The 22,414-nt window shown below is 45.2% G+C and overlaps 1 protein-coding gene, 1 long non-coding RNA gene and 1 other non-coding gene across 13 annotated transcripts in view; 1 reads left to right on the top strand and 2 right to left on the bottom strand.

The window, feature by feature from the left end:
* Window positions 1–590: 590 nt before the first annotated feature.
* The window catches only part of IL2RA (interleukin 2 receptor subunit alpha), a 52,576-nt gene continuing 30,752 nt past the window's right edge, over window positions 591–22,414 (bottom strand). For 2 of the 11 annotated variants that reach the window (XM_033208624.1, XM_033208630.1), the window contains exons 2-7: window positions 15,528–15,719; window positions 13,962–14,072; window positions 11,219–11,434; window positions 9,634–9,705; window positions 9,192–9,263; window positions 2,420–2,765 (exon numbers count right to left, since the gene is read on the bottom strand). In XM_033208624.1, the coding sequence (XP_033064515.1) occupies window positions 2,476–2,765; window positions 9,192–9,263; window positions 9,634–9,705; window positions 11,219–11,434; window positions 13,962–14,072; window positions 15,528–15,719 (953 nt within the window). In that variant the 3' untranslated portion in view covers window positions 2,420–2,475. Of the gene's footprint in view, window positions 2,766–4,337; window positions 4,491–6,598; window positions 7,283–7,860; window positions 7,928–9,191; window positions 9,264–9,633; window positions 9,706–11,218; window positions 11,435–13,961; window positions 14,073–15,527; window positions 15,738–22,414 lie in introns of those variants that run through there. The other 9 variants (XM_033208631.1, XM_033208634.1, XM_033208632.1 and 6 more) reach the window with 9 other exon arrangements.
* Window positions 3,669–8,838, top strand: LOC117082100. The gene is made up of 3 exons (XR_004436457.1): window positions 3,669–3,845; window positions 6,120–6,188; window positions 8,389–8,838. It is a non-coding gene; the product is annotated as an uncharacterized LOC117082100 (long non-coding RNA).
* On the bottom strand, window positions 6,875–6,991 carry LOC117082909. The gene has a single exon (XR_004436834.1). It is a non-coding gene; the product is annotated as a small nucleolar RNA SNORA14 (small nucleolar RNA).

Here is a 22,414-nt window from a genome sequence, read left to right as displayed (position 1 = left end):
CACCAGCCATCAGTGAGCATTCCTAGTCTTTTTCTTAAAGTCATCTTAATGTGCATGAAGTAGTATCTCATTGTGGTTTTGATTTGCATTTCTGAAATGACGAGTGATGTTGATATGCTTGTTGGCCATTTGACAGGACCTTTGCGTGTTATTTAAAACTATTAAAAACTATGGAGGATACCAGGCTGGGTGCCGTGGCTCACACCTGTAATCCCACCACTTTGGGAGGCCGAGGTGGGCGGATCACTTGAGGTGAGGAGTTCAAGACCAGCCTGGCCAACATGGTGAAATTCCATCTCTACTAAGAATACAAAAACTAGCCAGGCTTGGTGGTGGGTGCCTGTAGTCCCAGCTACTTGGGAGGCTGAGGCAGGAGAATCACTTGAACCCAGCAGGCAGAGGCTGCAGTGAGCTGAGATTGTGCCACTGCACTCCAGCCTGGGCAACAGAGCAACACTCCATCTCAAAAAAAAAAAAAAACCCACCAAAAAGCTATAAAGCATTTTTGGTTATGTAGATTATAGCTAGCAATACTTACCATATTTATAATAAAAACCAAGACTTTTTAAAAAATATCATTTATTCTTTTATAAACAATAGCAATAAATTGATTGTATGTTAACAGCAGAGTGATGACATCATCACATATCACATAGCTTCTGGAAAATTCCACCATACACTTTTGAGAGAATGAGAGTGAAATGGTCAATAACATCTTGGTATTATCATGGAAAAGTTTTGATCTTATAGACCCCTCAACACCCAAAAGGAGTAATTCAATTCTACTCAAGTAAGATTTAAATATATATATATATTTTTTTCTGGTCTGAGATTCTTCTCAACTTTAATCAGAAAACATATACCTGAAGGTGGAGGGGGAGGGTGCACGGATGAGTCTGTTTGTATGTGGTTGGTCACAGAACAGACAGAAAATAATTATTTAACCTGAATCTGGACCCTGCTGAAAACTGCCCGTTATTTTTCATAACACTCTCCTGCCCCTTCAGAAATAAAAACTGGCTGATAGTTTCCTGAATGAATAATTTTCGTTAATCTTAATCATGTGATGTTGTTGAGCTAGAATGTTGACTCAACTGATTCGTGAAGGGAGATCTGATGTGGAACCAGGACTTCCACCGAAATCTCAGCTCTGGAAGTTGATTTTTTTCGTGGGAGTTGAGAGTGGGTGGGCGTGCAGAGCAATAGCACAATGGTTCTCAAACTGTGTTCCTTGGAATAGTAGCAGCAGCAACAGCACCTGGGAATTGTTACAAATGCAAAACCTTTGGCTCTATTCCAGACTGATGACTCAGAAACTCTGGAGACGGGCCCAGCGAACTGCTTTAACAAGGCCTCCAGGTGATTCTGATATGCTGAAGATTTTGGTTAATGTTCGAGGTATGCTCTTCTTTTCTTTTTTTCCTTAAAGACAGGGTCTTGCTCTGTTGCCCAGGCTGGAGGACAGTGGTGCCATCATGGCTGACTGCAGCCTTGAACTCCTGGGCTCAAGCAATCCTCCTGCCTCAGCCTCCTGAGTGTCTGGGACTACAGGCATATGCCACTACATCCAGCCAATTTTTAATTTTTTGTAGGGATGGGTCTTGCTATGCTGCCCAGGCTGGTCTCAAACTCCTGGCCTCAAGAGATCCTCCCACCTTGGTCTCCTAGGTAGCTGGGGTTACAGCCTGAGCCACCGTGCCCGGCCTGATGTGCTCTTTTCCACGGTTACATTCTACTAGTGTGACCTCCATCCCTTCTCCCTCTTCACTTCCTTCTTTCTTTCCTTCCTTCCATAAACATTGAATGTACGGATCCCTTTTTGGTGTTCTTAGACACTTCTCAGGAAACGTACTCATTGATTTGCACGTTGTGTGTCCACGTGTAAACATCAGATTAGTGCAGGCCAAATTCAGGGTATCATTCATAGCAATCCCAAAGAAACTAACTCTTAAAGAGGCCTATTAGTAATGCACAGGTAAAACCTTGATAAGCATGATTCTCTGCCTGGGACCTCATTCATCCTTCTGTTCCTGACATTGCCTCATGGGTTTGGCTGCCCCGTTTTGAAGTTACCCAAAGATTATTCTGTCATGGCCTCTGTTTTTTAGAAATTCAAGGCTGAAGGCTCAGTAGAAGGGGGTTAGCTTAGAGGATTGAGCCAAGGGTAAAACGATTTCTGGGTAGCAGCCCAGACTTCTTGAAGGATGTTCATTAGGTAACGTGAATGGGAGAATCAGCAGTCAGAAGCGGCTGACAAAGGAACCACGCGGACAATGTCCAGTTGTATCGGGTAGAGGGTGTATGTGTGTTGTGTATTTACATTAGTGCTGGGGCTTTCCTTGGGATTCCTGAACTGGGAAGTTGGAATGACATGAATGTGAACCTACTTTTCTTTATACTACATATAGCATGGCAAGAGTTCCATACCATTTATGCTTTAATGAACACACATACATGAAAATAAGATGGAGAGTTCTAGTGGTTTTGCCCTTTCTCTTCAATGACGAAATTGCTATTTAGAAGTGGGTAGCGCTCGCTCTCTGATGGGACTGAGTTGGCATAGAGACAAAGTTGCCTCTGTCCCGTGTCCTGTGATGTGACTTCAGAGCTTCCAAAACCCAGGCGAGCACAAGGGATGTCTCCTGGGCGAGCATTTAGCACCTTTGATTTTGCTTGGGCTTCATGACTTCTGTTGTCTGTCCTCAGCTTCTTACCAAGAAGTTCTTGTTCTTTTGGTTTTCTAGATTGTTCTTCTATTCTTCCTCCTGTAGTGGTGTAACAAAGTCATGGTCATATGTGTAATACGGCACCAAAAAAATGTGGTCCCCACTCTAAACCAGTGTGCGCGCCACCATGCCTGGCGAATTTTTGCATTTTTAGTGGAGACAGGGTTTCACTATGTTGGCCAGGCTGGTCTCGAACTCCTGACCTTGTGATCTGCTCGCCTCGGCCTCCCAAAGTGCTGGGATTACAGGCATGAGCCATTGCGCCTGGCCTAAGTTTTTAAAAACTACACAGCAGACAATAGCTATGGAACAATAATAATAAACAGCAACTAACTGTGCTAAATGATTTGCATGCAGTAAAGCACTTAGTTTCTAGCCAGCACTGTGCTAGAGAACTTTATGAGATGACGGAAATCTTTTGTAGTTGTGCTGTCCAATAACACAGACACCCGTGGCTAGGGAATACTTGAAATGTGGCTAGTGCAACCAAGGAACTGAAGTTTTAATTGTATTTACTTTGAGTTTAAATACCCTTAAGTATCCACAGGTGGCTAGTGGCTACTGTATTGGACAATACGGTCTTAGTCTTTTCCCAGTCCTTATTTGGCCCGTGGGAATTTCTGATTACTCCCTACTTCGCACAGTTTCCACAGCAAAAGGCTCCAAGCAGAGGTGTGCTGGTGATGTTTAACAAGCAGCTCTCTGATGACGGTTGCCTGTCTTCCCTGGTGTAAATCCTCCCTCCACACCCAGCTTCCAGCTGGCAATGTGACATCACTGACCACGTGGTTGGAAAGAGATGCGTAGTAGCCACCGTCAAACGGTATTTCCACCATGCGGGCACAATCGATGTAAACCACCCAGGGAACAAAGATAACAGTAAAATGTAGCAAATAATTAGGAAGTGATTAGTTGTAAGTAATTCTTGCCTTTGTTTTTCATATAGTTTACTGAATTGTAAATTTAAATACTTTATTTTATTTTTTATTTTTTTGAGACAGCGTCTCCATCTGTCAGCCAAGCTGAAGTGCAGTGGCGTGATCACAGCTCACTGCAACCTTGAACTCCTGGATTCAATGGATTCTTCCACCTCACCCTTACCAGTAGCTGGGACTACAGGTATGTGCCACCACGCCCAGCTAATTTTAAAATGTTTTTGTAGAGACAAGGTCTCACTTTGTTGCCCAGGCTGGTCTCAAGCGAGCCTCTCACCTTAGTCTCCCAAAGCGCAGGAATTACAGGCAGGAGCTACTGCTCCCAGCCTAAATACTTTACTTTTACATAATGGCTATCCTTAAAAACCAGTTTGCAGAAGTCCTGAAAATTTAACCACTGCCTCTCACAAGCCACCGTGAGCCTTCTCTAGCACGTCACGGACTCCTGGTCATTGCCCAAAACAAACAAAAAATACTTCCACAAACAAAACTCTCTTTGGCTAGGCTACGGTGATCTTTCGGTAATTCAAATGCAGCTTTTCTGTTGCCACAAGAGGGCACCACGAGAGCAGATTCTAGGAAGGATTTTGGACGAACGGACTAGAGGGGTCATTTCTAGATGTATGTTTGAGTCTCCCCAAAAATTGTGATTCTGGGAGACTTTGTGGGAACTCACATAGGTTCACACGGTTCTTTGTTTCACAACATCAACACTGAACCATTCCTACTTCCAAATAGCTGTGTCCTCTGGGCCGGAAGCTTTTGGTCTTCAAACTAACAAATGAAAAAAAAATCCTTGCAAGGCGTTAAGGCTTGTCAAGTGTTCAGCCTGAGGAAGGAGAGGATGCAAGTACTGAGTACACCTACAACACGTCAGCCACGTCACATCCTTCCCCTCCTGGAATCCTAAAATGACAGCTTGGGAATCCGCTGACCCCTAAGAGAAACTGGTAGACTGTCCGTTATATGGATCATTCCTGCTACAATAACCCTGGGAGGCTTATCATTTGCATTGCAGTAATTTATACTTTTAAATCCCATGAGGAAAATTCGGAGTATGTTATGGGCCTGATGACCCATATAAGAAGGGAAGAGATATTTTATTTTTCTCTGTGGCTGGGCTAAGCGCTTCGGTTTTGGGGGCATGGATCTGTATTTTCTCAGGGTCTTACTGTGGAGTTTGTATTAGGGTTGGCCAGAATGTATGCTGGCAGCGGTCAGGGAGGCCCTGGATAATCAAGAGAGATACAGAGTGAGTTTCTAGAGTTTACTTTTTCTTTATCTTTCTTTTTTTTTTTTTAAACAGAGTCTTGCTCTGTCACCCAGGGTGGAGTGCAGTGGCACAAACTCGGCTCACTGCAACCTCCGCCTCCCGGGTTCAAGTGATTCTCCTGCCTCAGCCTCCTGAGTAGCTGGGATTATAGGCCCACACCACCACGCCCAGCTAATTTTTGTATTTTTAGTAGAGACGGGGTTTCTCCATGTTGGCCAGGCTGGTCTCGAACTTCTGACCTCAAGTAATCCACCCTCCTCGGCCTCCCAAAGTGCTGGGATTATAAGTGTGAGTCTGGCCAGCTTCCCTGATTCTTAATGCTGTTATCCTAGTGCGGTGATCCTCAGAGTCTGCTCCCTGGAACCGCAGCATCAGTATCACGTGGGAACTGATAGAAATGCAGATTCCCAGACCTAAGCAAGATAAGACGACTGCAACAGAGACTCCATGGGTGAAACCCAGCAATCTGTGCTTTAATGAGCCCTCCAGATGATTCTTTAAACAAATGTTTTTAAGTTGACACACAATAGTTACACATATTTATGGGATATGTAGGGATGCTTTGATACCTGCAATGTGCAGCGATCAGATCATGGTATTTAGCATATCCATCATCTCAAACATTTATCATTTCTTTATGTTCCTACAGATGATTCTGGTGCAAATTCAAGTTTGAAAGCCAATGGCCTAGTGTAGGGTTGTCAAACCTGGATGCATATGTATTAGATACATCCGAGGGGCTTTAAAACGTACAACTATCCCAGACATAAAAGGCCACATGATTCCATTCACACCAACTGTCCAGAATAGGCAAATGCATAGAGACGGAACACAGAGTCGTGGTTTCCCGGGGCTGGGGAGAATGCGGAACTTGGCAGTGTGGGGGGCTTCTCTTGGAAATGACGGAAGTGTTCTGGAATCAGTGGGGATGGCTGCACAACATTGCAAACATACTAAATACCACTTACTGTGGTTTGAATACATCCTCCAGAGCTCATGTGTTGGAAACTTAATCCCTAATCCAGCAATGCTGACAGGTGAGATCTTGAAGAGGTGATCAGGTCACGAGGGCTCTGCCTCGTGAATGGATTAATGTTGTTATTGCAGGAGTGGGTTTGTGATAAAAGCTGAGTTCAGCCTCTCCTGCTCTCTCTCACTCTCTTGCCCTTCTGCCTTCTGCCACAGGATGACATAGCACAAAGGCCCTTGACACATGGGGGCCCCTTGACCTCAGACTTCCCAGCCTCCAGAACGGTAAGAAATAAATCTCTGTTCTTTATAAGTTACCTAGTATCAGGCATTCTGTTACAGTAGCACAAAATGAGCTAAGACACCACTGAACTGTACACTTTATGACAGTTCAATGATGAATTTTATCTCAATTAAAAATAGGTACTGATGTCTTGGGTCCACCCCCAGAGATTCTGATTGGAGCCCAGTCATCATATCTTTTACCTTTTTTTTTTTCTTTTTCTTTTGAGACAGAGTTTCACTCTTTTTGCCCAGGCTGGAGTGCAGTGGCACGATCTTGGCTCACTGCAACCTCTGCCTCCTGGGTTCAAGCAATTCTCCCATCTCAGCCTCGCAAGTAGCTGGGATTACATGTGCTCAACACCATGCCGGCTAATTTTGTATTTTTTAGTAGAGACAGGGTTTCACCATATTGTCCAGGCTGGTCCCGAACTCCTGACCTCAGATAGCCACCTGCCTTGGCCTCCCAAAGTGCTGGGATTACAGGAATGAGCCACTGCACCTGGCCTATCTTTTAACTTTTTAAATTAATACGCTGTTTTGGCTGAACAACCTACATAAGCTACAAAAATATTTCTTATTGCAACAAATTTGTTCTTCTATTGTTGTAAATGAAGTTTCCCCCCAAATTCAAAGTGGGTCACAATGGTTTTGGTGACATGATTTCCCTCTTGTAAACCTCTCTTAAAAGATGTCACAGCTATGAATCACACTGAGCCACAGGAGAAGCACAGCCCTTTGGACCGCCTTCCTTTTCCTGTGGCATTTACTCGGATCTTGCCACTCACTGGTATTTTAGAAGACTCTCTCCTGGATGTTCTAAGAGTCATCCAGGGTTGGAAATCTGAGTTAATGCAAAAAGATCACACATGGGTTACATTCCTGGTCAAGGGGATGCTGGTGTGAGCCTCTGCAGAAGTGAGGGTGGGGAGCACAGGATAGGCAAAGCTCAGCACAGATGCTGCCCTGGGTCCTCTATAGGTAGGGGCTGGGTGGGAAATCCATGGGCTCTAGATTCAAGTTGCAGTGCTGGCCTCTGCTGTGCCATCTTCTTCAAGCTGTTGCATCTCTCTAGGCCACAGCTATTCCAAAGGTTTCTGAGAAGGTAGATTTCAATAATGCTTATAAAACAAGCATCAAGCCTGGTGTATAGTAGGTGCTCAATGAATGTGAGGCTCCTTTGCCTTCCCGTTTCGCTGGTGCTTTAATTTGTGTTTGTTTGTTTGATTGTTTGTTTTTTGAGACAGAGTCTTGCTCTGTCACCCAGGCTGGAGTGCAGTGGTACGATCTCTGTTCACTGCAACCTCTGCCTCCCAGGTTCAAGCGATCTTCCTGCCTCAGCCTCCTGAGTAGATGGGATTACAGATACCTGCCATCGTGCCCAACTAATTTTTTGTATTTTTAGTAGAGACGTTGGCCAGGCTTGTCTCAAACTCCTGACCTCAGGTGATCCACTCAGTCTTGGCCTCCCAAAGTGTTGTGATTACCAGCTTGAACCACCACACCCCTCGGTGCTTTAATTCTTTTTGACTGACTCTTTTGGAGGCATGGATTGGCCTCTCCTTTTGCCAGTCCCTGAACTGCAGGTGATTAGAGAGAGCATGGGGCAGGGTGGGCAGGGCTGGGTGCAGGACTTTGATCTGACCATGTGCTGCCTTGGTGATACCACACTTACTGTCTCCGCTGCCAGGTGAGCCCACTCAGGAGGAGGACGCTGATCAGCAGGAAAACACAGCCGGCCACTGTCAATAGAGAGAGGGAGTTCAGAAAAGGGCCCTGGGCTTGGCATGGGGGCAGCAGGAGCCAGGCCCACAGGGCAGGCTGAGGACATCCCCAAAGAGCAAGGTGGAGGCTGCAGCCTCTCTTCCCTGTCTCAGGACGCAGGTCCCTCCCCGTGGGATTTCCTAGGAGTCCTGAGGAACAGTGCGGGGAGGACAGTGTGAGGGTGGAGGGAGCTTCCCCTCAGCATGCACCCTTCTCTCACACAAGCCCCTCAGAAAGGCTCAGAGGCCAGGCCTCGTTTTAGGACACCGAGAGCGCCTGGTAAAAGAAATGTTAAAATATGAAGATGATGAGAAGCACGTTAATGTCTCCTGAAAGGGTTCAGGTTTTCCAGACACTGCTCTGCTGAGGTTCTGGAGGCTGACGTTTATTTACTTTCTAGGCAGATGCAACCTCAGAGTGTGTTTTTCCCTCCTACCAGGAAACGACAGCCATGTTTCTGGAAGCCTGTCCTCTCTGCCTAGCTACATGGCTCCTTCCTCCCACTGTTGACCCCTGACAGAGGCTCAGGGTACAGCCGTTCTAGATCAGCTTGAGAGGAGCTGATGCGACTGACTTGAGATTTCGCTCACAGCATCCTGTAACTGGTTCATGGGATTCTGAGCTGTCAGCATCTGGATTAGCTTTTCACTCACACATTCTGCAGTGTAAGGAAGGGGTCTTTTCAGTCAACCAACCAACCTACAAATCAACTAACCAACTAACCAACCTACCAACCAACTAACCAACCTACCAACCAACTAACCAACCTACTAACCTACCAACCAACCAACCAACCAACCAACCTACCAACCAACCTACCAACCAACTAACCAACCAACCAACTAACCAATTAACTTCCCAACCTACAAACCAACTTGCCAATCAACTAACCAACCTACCAACCACTAACCAACCAACCAACCTACCAACCAACCAACCTATCAACTTACCAACCAACCTACCAACCAACTAACCCACCAAACTACCAACCAACTAACCAACCAATCTGCCAATCTACCAACCTACTAACCAACCAACCAACTAATCCACCAACATACAAACCAACCTGCCAACCAACCAACCAACTAACCAATTAACTTCCCAACCTACAAACCAACTTGCCAATCAACTAACCAACCTACTTATCAACCTACCAACCAACCAACTAACCTACCAACCAGTCAACCTGTCCATATCTCAGCCTGGTGTACATTTTGTCCACAAAGCCAGTGCCCCACTCACCTGCTACCTGGTACTCTGTTGTAAATATGAACGTTTCCATGGTTGCAGCCACTTCTGTCTGTATTCGAAAATCTGTGAAAAAGAGATAAAGAGAGACACTCCTGCTATCGTGACTTTAGGATGGCACAAGGCTAAAGGAAGTCAGGGTGTCTCTGTGGATGAGAAGCTCAGAGGCTGGTAGGAGACACATGGTGGTGGTGAGGACAGGAGTTCCATCTCTGCCTGGGGACCGTGCTTGGTCCTGGTCCTGGGTGCCCTCTTTCTGACACTTGCTTTGGGGCCTGCAGGTCGCTGAGGCCCTTTCCCTGCTGAGAGGGAGAGGAGGCTGCTGTGGGCTTCTCCCCTACAGTTCACCTCCGCCCATCTCTCCGAGTCTGACTCCTGGCCACCGCTGCCCTTTTGGACTAGACCTCTGTGGTCCAATGTTTGTCTTCTCCCGCACCTGTTGTTGTGATGAGGCGGGAAGTCTCACTCTCAGCAAGGCCGTCGGGGCTTGCCTGAGGCTCCTCTTCACCTGGGGGAGAGAGTGAGTGATGCAGGTGGAGCTAAAGACAGGGGTCAGGGCCTCACTCCCATCCCGCCTGCCCTGGGCAGCCAGCCCCAGATACGCCTGAGGAGGCATGAATCCTGGTGTGGGCACTTCGCCGGGGATGCCACCCCACATGGTTCCACACCAGGGGTACTGGGAAGCTGTGAAGTGGCCTCAGCAGAACAGACGAGGCTGAATTCTAACTCTGACCCTGGCTGTCCCCAAATCTCTGAGCAATGCTTTCTCCCCAGCCTCCCTACTCAGTCCGGGTTTCCATCTGTGACTTGGAAACAGGTCATAATAATATGAATGTCACTGAACCATTGGATGGAGCAGAGATGCACTAAGGGACAGCTGCTTCTGTGCCAGGTTCTCCAGTCCTCCTGGCTCTGCCCTGCCTCTCACCCTCTTCCAAGGAAGCAGCAGGCATTCCCTGGCTGTCAGGGTGGCCCAGGGAGGTTGCTACGGGAACAAAACAGCCTCCCCAGGGAACCCAAGAGAAGGACATGGAGTATGAGAAGTGCAGTGAGCAAGAAAACCAGGAATACTTGTGGTTGAATGTAAGTCGCTTTTTTTTTTTCTTTTTTTCTTTTTTTTTTTGAGACGGAGTCTTGCTGTTGCCCTAGGCTGGAGTGGAGTGGTGTGATCTCAGCTCACTGCAACCTCCGCCCCCTGGGTTCAAGTGATTCTCCTGCCTCAGCTTCCTGAGTAGCTGGGATTACAGGTGCCCACCACCACACCCAGATAATTTTTATATTTTTAGTAGAGATGGGGTTTCACCATGTTGGCCAGGCTGGTCTCGAACTCCCGACCTAAAATGATCTGCCCGCCTTGGCCTCCCAAAGTGCTAGGATTACAAGCGTGAGCCACCGCACCCAGCCTACATGTAAGTCACTTTTGATTGTCGCGATACTAATAAGATTTCAGAAGGAAGACAGCAGGAGACCTTGACATCGGTGGGCTGAGCGTTTGCATGCGTGTGTGTGTGTGCATGTGCACTGAGTAAGTCCCGACACTGTACATTTTGTGTTGATTTATCCAAGCTCCACTGGGGAATGGCACAAGGGCAAGGAGCATGCTGACTGCAGAGTACTGTTCAAATCATGCATTTACACGATCACCAGTAAGAGGAAAAATGCGTGAGTGGGAAACTGGACTTGCCCTTGGAGCCAGAGGAGGCCTCGGTGGCTTAAAGAAGTAGTGGACTCAGGACCAACTATGAGGTAGCATCTAGGGTGCTTAGGAGACAGCTTTCCTTCTCTTCTGTCTCCAACCTTTCTCTCCACTCAGGGCACAGGGGAACCTTCATTGAAGGAGCCCTTGGAGTCCATCTGGTCTATTTAAAAAAAATTTTTTTTTTCAGAATGAGAAAAAATGGAAGCCCAGGGAGATCAAGGGGCTTGTCTAAGGACACACAGCAGGAGAGGTCAGGGATCCCGCCCTGGTCAGCCTGATGGAGAAAAGCAACACTGTGGATCCCAGAAGGGAGCCACCATACCTGGAAACTGACTGGGCTCCGTTTCACTTGTGCATATGAGCTGGGGCTGGGTCCACCTTGTCTTCCCGTGGGTCATTTTGCAGATGCTCTCAGCAGGACCTCTGTGTAGAGCCCTGTATCCCTGGACGCACTGGTAGTAAACCATCTGCCCCACCACGAAATGATAAATTCTTTCTGTGGCTTCATTTTCCCATAGTGGAGGTTCCCTGCAGTGACCTAGAGGATGGAAGGAATGCTTTGAAGGCAGTTGGGGACAGCACTGCGCGTGAGTCCAGGTTGCCTCTTGCTAGGGACTGGACCTTGGTTCTTACTCTTTTGACTGCTTGCTCATCCTTTCATTCAACCAATATATGTTGAGAACATCTGAGCGTTGGCAAGTTCGCTAGGCCCCGTAGGAAGGCATGAAGACCCTGTCACTCCTGCGAGGGGCAGACAGTGGATTGTGTAAGAAAGGCATGTGAAGGATAGCAGACGTTGGCGATGGGAACACAGGGGAATGAGCGATTCATTCTGGTTGGTGTTGCCCCGAGAGAGGAACACCACAGCCGGCTCGTGGAAGACAGTGCAGGGGTTGACAGTGGACAGGAGTGGGCGGGGCAGTCTCAGCTGAGACACAAGGGCAGGCTCAAGCCTATTTGGGCCAATGGAGCACGAAGACCACCTTGGATTTCTGCTGGACAAGGGAGGAAGCACATTCTTGGGGGCGGCGGGTGGACATCTTGGGATGATGGCGGAAGGACTGGGGGCAACCCCAAAGCCAGGAGGAGGGACGGGCTGAGGGAACCTCAGAGAAATGGAGCACCATCTCTGATCAAGCCACACCTGAAGCTTGAAACACATGCACCCTTTCAAGACTTCTCAAAATTTCCCATTCCCAGAACTTTCCACTCACCTGTGGCCTGATACCATATCTTATTCTGATTAAATCTCTGGATTCCCCACCCACAGCCCCCAACCTGGACATATGGAATTGTATGTGCCCTCTAACCTTAGCCTGTGAAACTGCACACGTGCTCTGAGCTTCCAGACTCTCCCCAACCCTGCATACCCAGCAGAGCCTCTGTAAATGTCCTACAGAGCCTCTGGTCCAGCAGGAAGCTGGGTGGTCTTGTCCCAGGCTGGCTCCTGGCGTGTGGCACGTTGAACATCACGACTGAACTTGTGTTTTGGTCTCAGGATAAAAGGTTGTTTGACAACCAATACAATTCATAACTGTCTGAACGTGTTGGAATTGGGTTTGCCTCTTTCCAATGAAAACACCCAAACTGAGACAATCTTTGAAACATCCCTCAGGCAGAGCCAGCCTTCGAGAAAGGACAACAAGCATTGGCCTCTTTGAAGCTTTCCAATAACTGTGCAGGGTGATATGGGGGAAGTAGAACAAAACAAACAAATGTGCTTGGAAACACCAGTCCAGGACAAAGTCGGAGGGGGAAGGAGTAAGAACATCGTGTTGCAACTGTGCCCCTAGATCAGTCTGTTTAAAAAAATAAAATAATGGAAGCTATAAATAAATTCAAACTCTTTTAAAATAAGTAATCAGGAGAAAGTTTCCTCATCTAATCTGGGAGACCTGAGGTCTGATTCCAGCCCTACTATGTGAGCTTAGCCAAATCTTTTGATCTTTTCTGCATCTCAGTTTCTTCAGTAAATTGAAGAAACCCTTCCTGTCCTGACTCATTGTACTGCCAGGCTCAAATGGCATGGTGCCTGATACAGTTCTTTGTAAGGTTGTAAAATTAGCAAAGGGCTCTGAAGTCTCCTAAGGTCAGCCCCTGACCTTAGAAAGCTCAATTCTTCCTAGCAGGTTCTGTTTTTCTTTTTTTTTCTTTTTTTTTTTTTTGTTTTTTGAGGGGGGACAGAGTCTTCCTCTGTCACCCAGGCTGGAGTGCAGTGGTGCAATCTCTGCTCACTGCAACCTCCACCTCCTGATTTCAAGCAATTCTCGTGCCTTGGCCTCCTGAGTAACTGGGACTACAGGCACCCTCCACCATGCCCGGCCAATTTTTGTATGATTGTAGAAACAGGGTTTTACCATGTTGGCTAGGCTGGTCTTGAACTTGTGACCTCAAGTGATCTGCCCACCTCGGACTCCCACAGTGCTGGGATTACAGGTATGAGCCACTGCACCTGGCCCATTTTCTTGACACCATGAGTGAACCACCATTCAGTTATGGGAAAGCTGAGGGCAGGCAAGGAACAGCCGCAGTGCTCACTCATGCACAGACTGCTGGCTGGGACACATGCGTCTGGAAATTTTGAGACTCACAAGTGTGGCATGTCCGTTTTACAACCTTGCCCTGGAAGAAATATGGGGAAGTGAATAATTTTTTTGTGGCGCGTTGTTTTGTGCTTAAAGGGAAGACGCAGAGCGTTTCCTGGAGGGCGGGGATCGTTGTCACACTCTTGTTTGTGTCTTCTGTCAGCAGGGCCTGGCACACAGACCCAACAGATGATTTTAAGTTGAGTTGAATTTGGGTTGAATTCTATTTGGCCAGTTACCAAACCAAGGAGTGAGCCCAGACCTGGATTGGCTGCCGTCAGATTGGCTTGAGTTGCTGAGCAAACAGCCTTTGGGCAGCTCTGCGCTGGCTCTTGTCTGCAATGATGTCTGGGAGGAGGGAGCAACATGCATGTGTTTACAGAAGACAGGGCAGACTTTCTTCCTTTGGGTACACATCATCCGCCTGCAAGAAAAAGGTGGGCTCTTAGGAGTTAGCTGGAGGGCAGATTCATCTCTCACCTGGAAGGCTTGCTTGGTCCGCCAGCTGCATTTGACTTTGCATTTCTGTGGTTTTTCTTTCTTTCTGTTCTTCAGGTTGAGGTGTCACTTGTTTTGTTGTGTTCTGAGCAGCTAAAAAATATAGATGGAATGATGCAGATAATTTCACAAATGCTTAATAGAAAACACTGTTCATGTATTCATTCACTTGAGAAGCACACCTGTCCAGTGCCCACGATGTGTCTAGCGGTGTCCAGCTGCTGAGCTTACAAAGATGAAACCAGAGCACGCCCTCCCTCGAGTGGGGCCTGCTTACACCCCTCCCAGCACCGGCCTCTGGGTATTCATGTGCATATGGCAATGCCCACAACAGGTATTTGAACGTGTATGCATGTCTGTGTATATCATGTATGTTATGTGTGTATGTGTGTGTGTCTCACCGAAAGAGACTCCTTGCTTGCTGTCAATTGTTTTTGAGTTGTTTGACGGCAGCAGGAGTGGTCTCACTCCACAACGCACTGATCCTTTGCTCCCTAAGACTGCTCAGAATGCTTAAAGTTAGAGACGCCACCCTAACACAATGACAAGGAAACTTCTAGAACAGTCCTGTCTATTGTGAAGAGTTTGGCAAAGGAGTTGAGTCTGAGTGCCCCAATGAGGGGGGTGATCAGAATTCTGGCTCAGGATAAAAGAAGGCGTCTAGGTCAGGCATGGTGGCTCACACCTATAATCCCAGCACTTTGGGAGGCTGAGGCAGGAGGATTGCTTGAGCCCAGGAGTTTAAGGCCAGCCTGGACAACACGGGGAAACCCCATCGCTAACAAGAAATACAAAATATTAGCCAGGCATAGTGGTGTGAGCCTGTAAGGCCCAGGCAGGAGAATCACTTGAGGCCAGGAGTTCGAGACCAGCCTGGCCAACATGGTGAAACCCTATCTTTGCTAAAAATAAAAAAATTAGCCAGGCATGGTGGTGCACACCTGTACTCCCAGGTACTCGGGCAGCTGAGGCACAGGAATCACTTGAACTCAGGAGGTGGAGGTTGCAGTGAGCTGAGATTGCACCACTGCACTCCAGCCTGGGTGACAGAGCAAGACTGTCTCAAAAATAAAAATAGAATTGTGTGGCTGGGCACAGTGACTCATGCCTGTAATCCCAGCACTTTGGGAGGCTGAGGCGAGTGAATTACTTGAGGTCAGGAGTTCGAGACCAGCCTGGACAACGTGGTGAAACCCCATCTCTGTTAAAAATGCGAAAATTAGCCAGGCATGCTGGTGGGAGCCTATAATCCCAGCTACTCAGGAGGCTGAGGCGGGAGAATCACTTGAACCTGGGAGGCAGAAGTTGCAGTGAGCCGAGATTGCACGCCATTGCACTCCAGCCTGGGCAACAGAGTGAGACTCTGTCTCAAAAAAAAAAAAAAAATTGTGTTTAGTGAATGACTATTTCAGGAACCACTAAAATTAGTTATCCTGTAGACTGGACTGGCCCATTTGTGTCTATAGGGCTGAGTGAACCAAAGCTGGGCTCTGTCTCACTCTTTGCTGCAGTTCTCTTTTTCTTGGTAGTCACAGAAGAGACACTTACCAGAGCTTGTGCATTGACATTGGTTGTCCCAGGATGAGTGGCCAGAGTTTCCTGTACAGAGCATATAGGGTGACCCGCTTTTTATTCTGCGGAAACCTCTCTTGCATTCACAGTTCAACATGGTTCCTTCCTTGTAGGCCACGGCTTTGAATGTGGCGTGTGTGATTTTTGGCGGGTCATCGTCACAGAGCTCTGCAAAGCAAAAGAAGACTCTTAGGAGCTCAAGAGGCTCCGGGCAAGTACTCACACATTTAATCCTGTAATAACTTAATCACATATTTCTTCACTTTATTTAAAAGATGGTATGCCCCACTTTTTGTGAGAAAGGAACCAAGGCTGCTACCATTGTTCTTCAGAGAACTTTGTATCAGAGCTGGCTCAAAAGTTAGCTATGACCAAGCTCCTCTCCAAAGCACAATGTATTTCACACTAAATGAGTAGAAATTAATGAGGTTTTATTCTGAATATGCCTCATGTCAAGCAAGTACGGAGAGAGGAGGGCCAAGGAAGGTGAAGAAAGGAAGGAGCTAAGTTATGTACATTTAATTGAGGGGCAAAATGTGTCTGTGCAAAATACTTTTTGGGATATAGGAATTGTTAGACATTCTATAATTAATGACTCTGTGCCATTTTTTGAGAAATATACAGAAAGTACTTCACTCAATGTCTGGCAAATAGGAAATGTGTGTTTCTCACCCACCTGCTCACCTCTGACCTCACCAAATACCTTCTTATATTATGAAGACCTTACCCTCCCTCAGTCTGAAAAATGGACCCAGGTATCTCACTAAAGACACCAGAAGCAGTGGTCAAACATTAAACTATTACAAGGAAAAGTGGCACAGGTCTAATCAGAAAAATAATTCCATTGCCTACTTTGCAACAGTTTCTCTGCTTTAAGAGATTAGATTTTGGGGGAAAATATCACATGCTGGATAAAGGAAGTGGACGGGGAGACGACAGGGACAGGAAGAGGCAGGAAAGCAGGAGTCTGTAGCCTCTCCATCGATGGAAGCCCACATGGAGGCTGATCAGGGCTGCTGGCTGTACTCATGGCTGTGGGTTGGCTGGTTGTGTATTAGTCGTTCAGGTTGAGTGAAGCTTCTCTATGAACTTAGTCTCTGCCCAGCATCTTGTCATCCAGAAGACCATCCCTATCCAATGATTCAGGACTCTCCTGATACCCCTAAGAACTGAAGCTAGGGAGGCTGGGCGCAGTGGCTCATGCCTGTAATCCCAGCACTTTAGGAGGCCAAGGTGGGTAGATCAGATGAGATCAGCAGTTCGAAACCAGCCTGGCCAGCCTGGTGAAAACCAGTCTCCACTAAAAATACAAAAAAATTAGCCAGGCGTGGTGGCATGTGCCTGTGGTCCCACTTACTCGGGTGGCTGAGAGCCTGAGGCAGGAGAATCGCTTGAACCCAGGAGGCGGAGGATGCAGTGAGCCGAGATCACGCCACTGCACTCCAGCCTAGGTGACACAGCAAGACTCTGTCTCCAAAAAAAAAAAAGAATCGAAGGTAGGGAGAAATCAGCTTGGCCCATCTCTAACCAACAAGGGACTAAGCAAAAGCAATTTAAATGGGCTCCATGGGCTGGAAATTATGGTGCAACAGGAACAGGCGACGTTAAGTGCTCAGTAAATTCTGGTAATCTCATGATAAGGCAAGAGCAGCAGCATGGTGGGAAGGGAGAAAGACGGGTTTCTAACTTCTAGCTACAGCAGCTTACAAGCTACGTAGTTTTATTGTTTTACTTCTCTAAGGCTCAGTTTTGTGGTGTAATAATAATTATTTTATTGATTTAACGATTACAGCAAATAATATACTAAGGTAACTTGATGAAAGCCCAGAAAATAAGACATGGATAGATGGTAGTTCTGTTCCTTTCCTTTTGTTCACTGTCCAGAAAAAGAGAATGGTAATTCAGATAGACACTGGACTGACGTTTACCTTAACCTTTAACTCCCGCAAAAGATTGTCTCTCTGTACTTCTCATATCACTGGTACCTTTTGTTGGCACTTATTATAGATCAACACCAACCAGTATTTTACATATCAGAAGATAAATCTGTTGCCAAAGCAAGACATGGATAATAGGCCGGGCGCGGTGGCTCAAGCCTGTAATCCCAGCACTTTGGGAGGCCGAGACGGGCGGATCACGAGGTCAGGAGATCGAGACCATCCTGGCTAATACGGTGAAACCCCGTCTCTACTAAAAATACAAAAACTAGCCGGGCGAGGTGGCGGGCGCCTGTAGTCCCAGCTACTTGGGAGGCTGAGGCAGGAGAATGGCGGAAACCCAGGAGGCGGAGCTTGCAGTGAGCTGAGATCTGGCCACTGCACTCCAGTCCGGGCGACAGAGCGAGACTCCGCCTCAAAAAAAAAAAAAAAAGACATGGATAATAATCAGAAAAACCCGTGAAGACTTCTGCTTCCTGCCATCACAGAATAACTGGGACCAAAAGTTATATTTCTGCTGAAACAACTGTGAAACCAGCCCAAATGTATGCAGCAAGTGCTTTCAGGTGCTGAACAACAGGCAGCTCAGGGCTACATGATTTGGGAGGAGGGAAACACATGAGAGGCACCCACGGTTGCCCTGGCTTCCTTCCTGGGGTGCTTTCCTCCCAGGCAGCACCCAAGTGGAGCCCAAGCAGAGTGTTGGTTTCATTGACGTGACATGACTGGGATTTGTGGGGTGGGGCTCTGGAGAGGGCACTACATGAAGGGTGCTCAAAAAATATGTATAGGGGTCCACCCCAGGTTCTTAGCCAAGAGCTGATCTGAACCTGAACAAGGGAGAACTCAGTGAGACTTAGCCCTGACTGCCCATTATGAGGGCTAAGAGAAGAAGAGTTATACTAAGTTTTATTTATAAAAACAGGTGTCTGAGTTGTGGGTTGTAGTTTTCCAATCCTGCTCTAGAGAAAGAGACATCCCCAGGATGAATGTCAAAACCAAAAGAGACCTGCCCTTACAAAGATTAAAACGAAGCCTAATAGACAAGAGGATGTGCTAGTCATTTACCTGCCTGTCAGAGCAAAATGCATTACCTTTTAAAGGACCACAAGATAATCCAGCCCCTTTATAATGTACAGTTCATAATATCCAGCAAGTTAAAAGAAAATCTAGACATGTGAAGAAACAGGAAAACGTGACCTACTTGACCTACTCAAAAAAGTGCTCCATAGAAACAGACCCATAAGATTGACTGGGTGTGGTGGCTCACGCCTATAATCCCCACACTTTGTGGGGACAAGGCAGGCAGATCACCTGAGATCAGGAGTTAGAGACCAGTCTGGCCAACATGGTGAAACCCTATCTCTACTAAAAATACAAAAAAATCAGCCGAGTGTGGTGGCACATGCCTGTAGCCCCAAGTACTCAGGAGGCTGAGGCAGGAGAATTGCTTGAGCCTGGGAGGTGGAGGTTGCAGTGAACCAAGCACTCCAGCCTGGGTTACAGAGTGAGTGAGAGTCTGTCTCAAAAAAAAAAAAAAAAAAACAGACCCCTAAATTGACCCAGATTTTGGAATTAGCACAAAAGGAGTTTAAAACAGTTATAATAAGTATGCTCAATGTCTTAAAGCAGAGGTCAGTAAACTACGACCTGCAGATTTGCTGCCATTTATTTATTTATTTATTTATTTTTGAGACAGAGTTTTGCTCTTGTTGCCCAGGCTGGAGTGCAATGGTGTAATCTTGGCTCACTGCAACCTCTGCCCCCTGGGTTCAAGCGATTCTCCTACCTCAGCCTCCCAAGTAGCTGGGATTACAGGCATGCACCAACATGTCCGGCTAATTTTTGTGTTTTTAGTAGAGATGAGGTTTTGCCACGTTGGCCAGGCTGGTCTTGAACTCCTGACCTCAGGTGATTCACCTGCCTCGGCTTCCCAAAGTGCTAGGATTACAGGAGTGAGCCACTGTGGTCAGTGGTTTATTTTTATAAATAAAGTTTTATTGGAAGAAAGACACACCCATTTATTTACATTTTGTCTATGGCTGCTTTTCTGCTATAATGGCAGAGTTGAGTAGTTGCAGTGGAGTAACATGGCCAGGTAGCCTAAGATATTTACTCTCTGACCCTTTCAGAAAAAAAGTGCCAACTGCTAATTTAAAGAAAAAATGGTTATAATGAGTGAAACAATAGGATATCTCAGTAGATAAATGAAAACTAGTAATTTTTTCTTTTGAAATGGAGTCTTCCTCTGTTGCCCAGGCTGGAGTGCAGTGGTGTAATCTTGGCTCACTGAAACCTCTGCCTCCCAGGTTCAGGTGATTCTCCTGCCTCAGCCTCCCAAGTAGCTAAGATTACAGGTGTGTGGCACCATACCTGGCTAATTTTTGTATTTTTAGTAGAGACAGGGTTTCACCATGTTGGCCAGGCTGGTCTCGAATTCCTGACCTCAGGTGATCCACCTGCCTCGGCCTCCCAAAGTGCTGGGATTACAGGTGTGAGCCACCATGGCCAACCAATATTTTTAAAAATAAGAAAATAAAACTAAAAGTTACAGTATCTGAAATGAGCCTAGCCAGGGCTTGAAGGCAAATCAGTAGAAATTATCCAAACTGATGAACAGAAGAAATTTGAAAAAGAATAGACCTTTGGCATCCTGTGAGACAATAACAAATAGCCTAACCTACATTTCACTGAATTCCCAAGGAGAGAGGAGAGAAAGAATGGAGCAGAAAAAATATATGAAGAAATAATGGCCAAAAATGTTTGAAATTTGATGACAGATATGGATTTACAGATCCAGATATTCACTGCACCAAGGAGGATACAGATAAAGAAAAGCACATCTAGGTACATCACAGCTAAACTGCTGAAAACCAAAAAGCACATCTAGATACATCACAGGTAAACTGCTGAAAACCAAAGACAATGAGAACATCTTAAAAGCGGCAAGAGGGAAAGGACACATACCTACAGGGGAACAATGATGAATAACAGCTGACTTCTCAATGAAACAATGGAAGCCAGAAAACAATGGCACAACATATTCAAAGTTTTAAAAGAAAAAAACCCATCAACCTTGAAATCTACCTAGAGACAATAGCCTCCAAAAACAAGGGTGAATTTAGTATATTTTCAGATAAAAGAAAGCTTAGAGAATTTATTATGGCACATTTGCATTATGCTAAAGAAAATTTTTCAAGCAACAGAGAAATTACACTAGCTAGCAACATAAATCTACATGAAGTAATAAAGAACACTGATAAATATTTAGATAAGTGAAAAGACCACTTTTTATTTTTAACATCTTTGAAAGACAACTGTTTAAAACAAAAATTATAATATGGTACGGTGGGTTCTGTTGAACATGCAGTTCTAGTATAAAAGTTAGGAAGAATGGAATTGTACTGTTTTAGGTTTTTATATCATATAGAAAATGGTACAATATTAAGTAAGTAGATTGTGATAAGCTAAGAATGCATACTGAATAGCCTAGAGAAACCACCAAATAATACCACAAAGAGTGTAGCTGAAAAGAATATTAAATTTGGTGAGCCAAACTGAAGAGAGAAAAGGAAGAATAAAGCAATAAAAACAGAAAGGGAACAACTAAGAAACAGATAGCAAGAAGGCGAACTTAAAGCCAGTCCTATCAGTAATTACATTAAATATAAATGGACAAAAATCCATACATTAAAAGACAGAAACTTTCAGACTGGATTAAACAGCAGGGCCCAATTATATGCTGTCTTCAAGAGAACACACTTTAAATACAATAAAAATGATGGATTGAGAAAAAAGGATAGAAAAAGACATAATCTACAAAGATAAGCATAAGAAAGCTGGTGTGGTTATATTAATATCAGGAAGTAGATTTCAAGATAAGGAACATTATTCTCAGATAACGTGATTGTTTACATAAAATTACTGAGGAATCTGCAAAATAACTACTAGAATTTAGCAAGTTAGCAATTTCAGTATGTGTATATATATATATATGTAGTTCTATATACTGACACAACCAATTAGAAAATTAAAAATTAAAAACAATTGTATTTACAATTACATCAAAAAACATAAAATGTTTATAAATAAGTCTACCAAAAACTTGTAATACCACTAAACTGAAAACTCTGAAATATTGCTGAGACATATTTTAAAAGAATTAAGCAAATGGAAAAATATACAATCTTTATAGATTGGAACATTCATTTAAAAAACCTATTCACCTTAAATTGATCAATTAATTCAAGGCAACTACAGTTTAAAAATCCAACACAATATTTAGTAGAAATTCGGAAGTTATTTCTAAAACCTCCTTAGAAACGCAAAAGACCTAGAATATCTAAGACAATCATAAAGATGTACACATTTAGAGGATTCATGACATCTGATATTCAGGCTTTCTATAAAACTATGGAAATCAAGGCAGCATAGTATTTGCATAAAGACAACAGTAATGAAACAGAGCAGAAAGCCCTGAAATGGACTCACTCATGTTTGTTCAGCTGATTTTTTTTTTTTTTTTTAACAAATAAATGTGCCAAGGAAGTTCAATGAGAAAGGAAAAATCTTTTCAACAAATGCTTCTGGAACAAATGGATAAATGTATGAGAAAAAACCTCACCTCTTATGCAAGAATTAATTTTATTATATGTATAAAGATAAAGATCTATATACTAGGTCTGTACCTTATAGATGTAACCATAAAAGGCAAAACTACAAAGATTTTAGAAGAAAATAAAGGCAAATGACTGCAGGTTGGAGGTAGGCAAAGATTGCTTATAGAGGATGCAGAAGCACTAACTATAAAAGAAAAAAATTGAAAATGTCTACTCATCCAGAGACATTAAGAAAACGAAAAAGTAAAAGACTGAGAGAAAATATTTGCAATATATTTATTTGTCACAAACACTTGTGTCCAGAATA

Source organism: Trachypithecus francoisi, unplaced genomic scaffold (assembly GCF_009764315.1).
Source record: "Trachypithecus francoisi isolate TF-2019V2 unplaced genomic scaffold, Tfra_2.0 Lachesis_group9, whole genome shotgun sequence".
Classification (NCBI taxonomy): domain Eukaryota; kingdom Metazoa; phylum Chordata; class Mammalia; order Primates; family Cercopithecidae; genus Trachypithecus; species Trachypithecus francoisi.
This window is presented reverse-complemented; position numbering and strand designations above follow the sequence as displayed.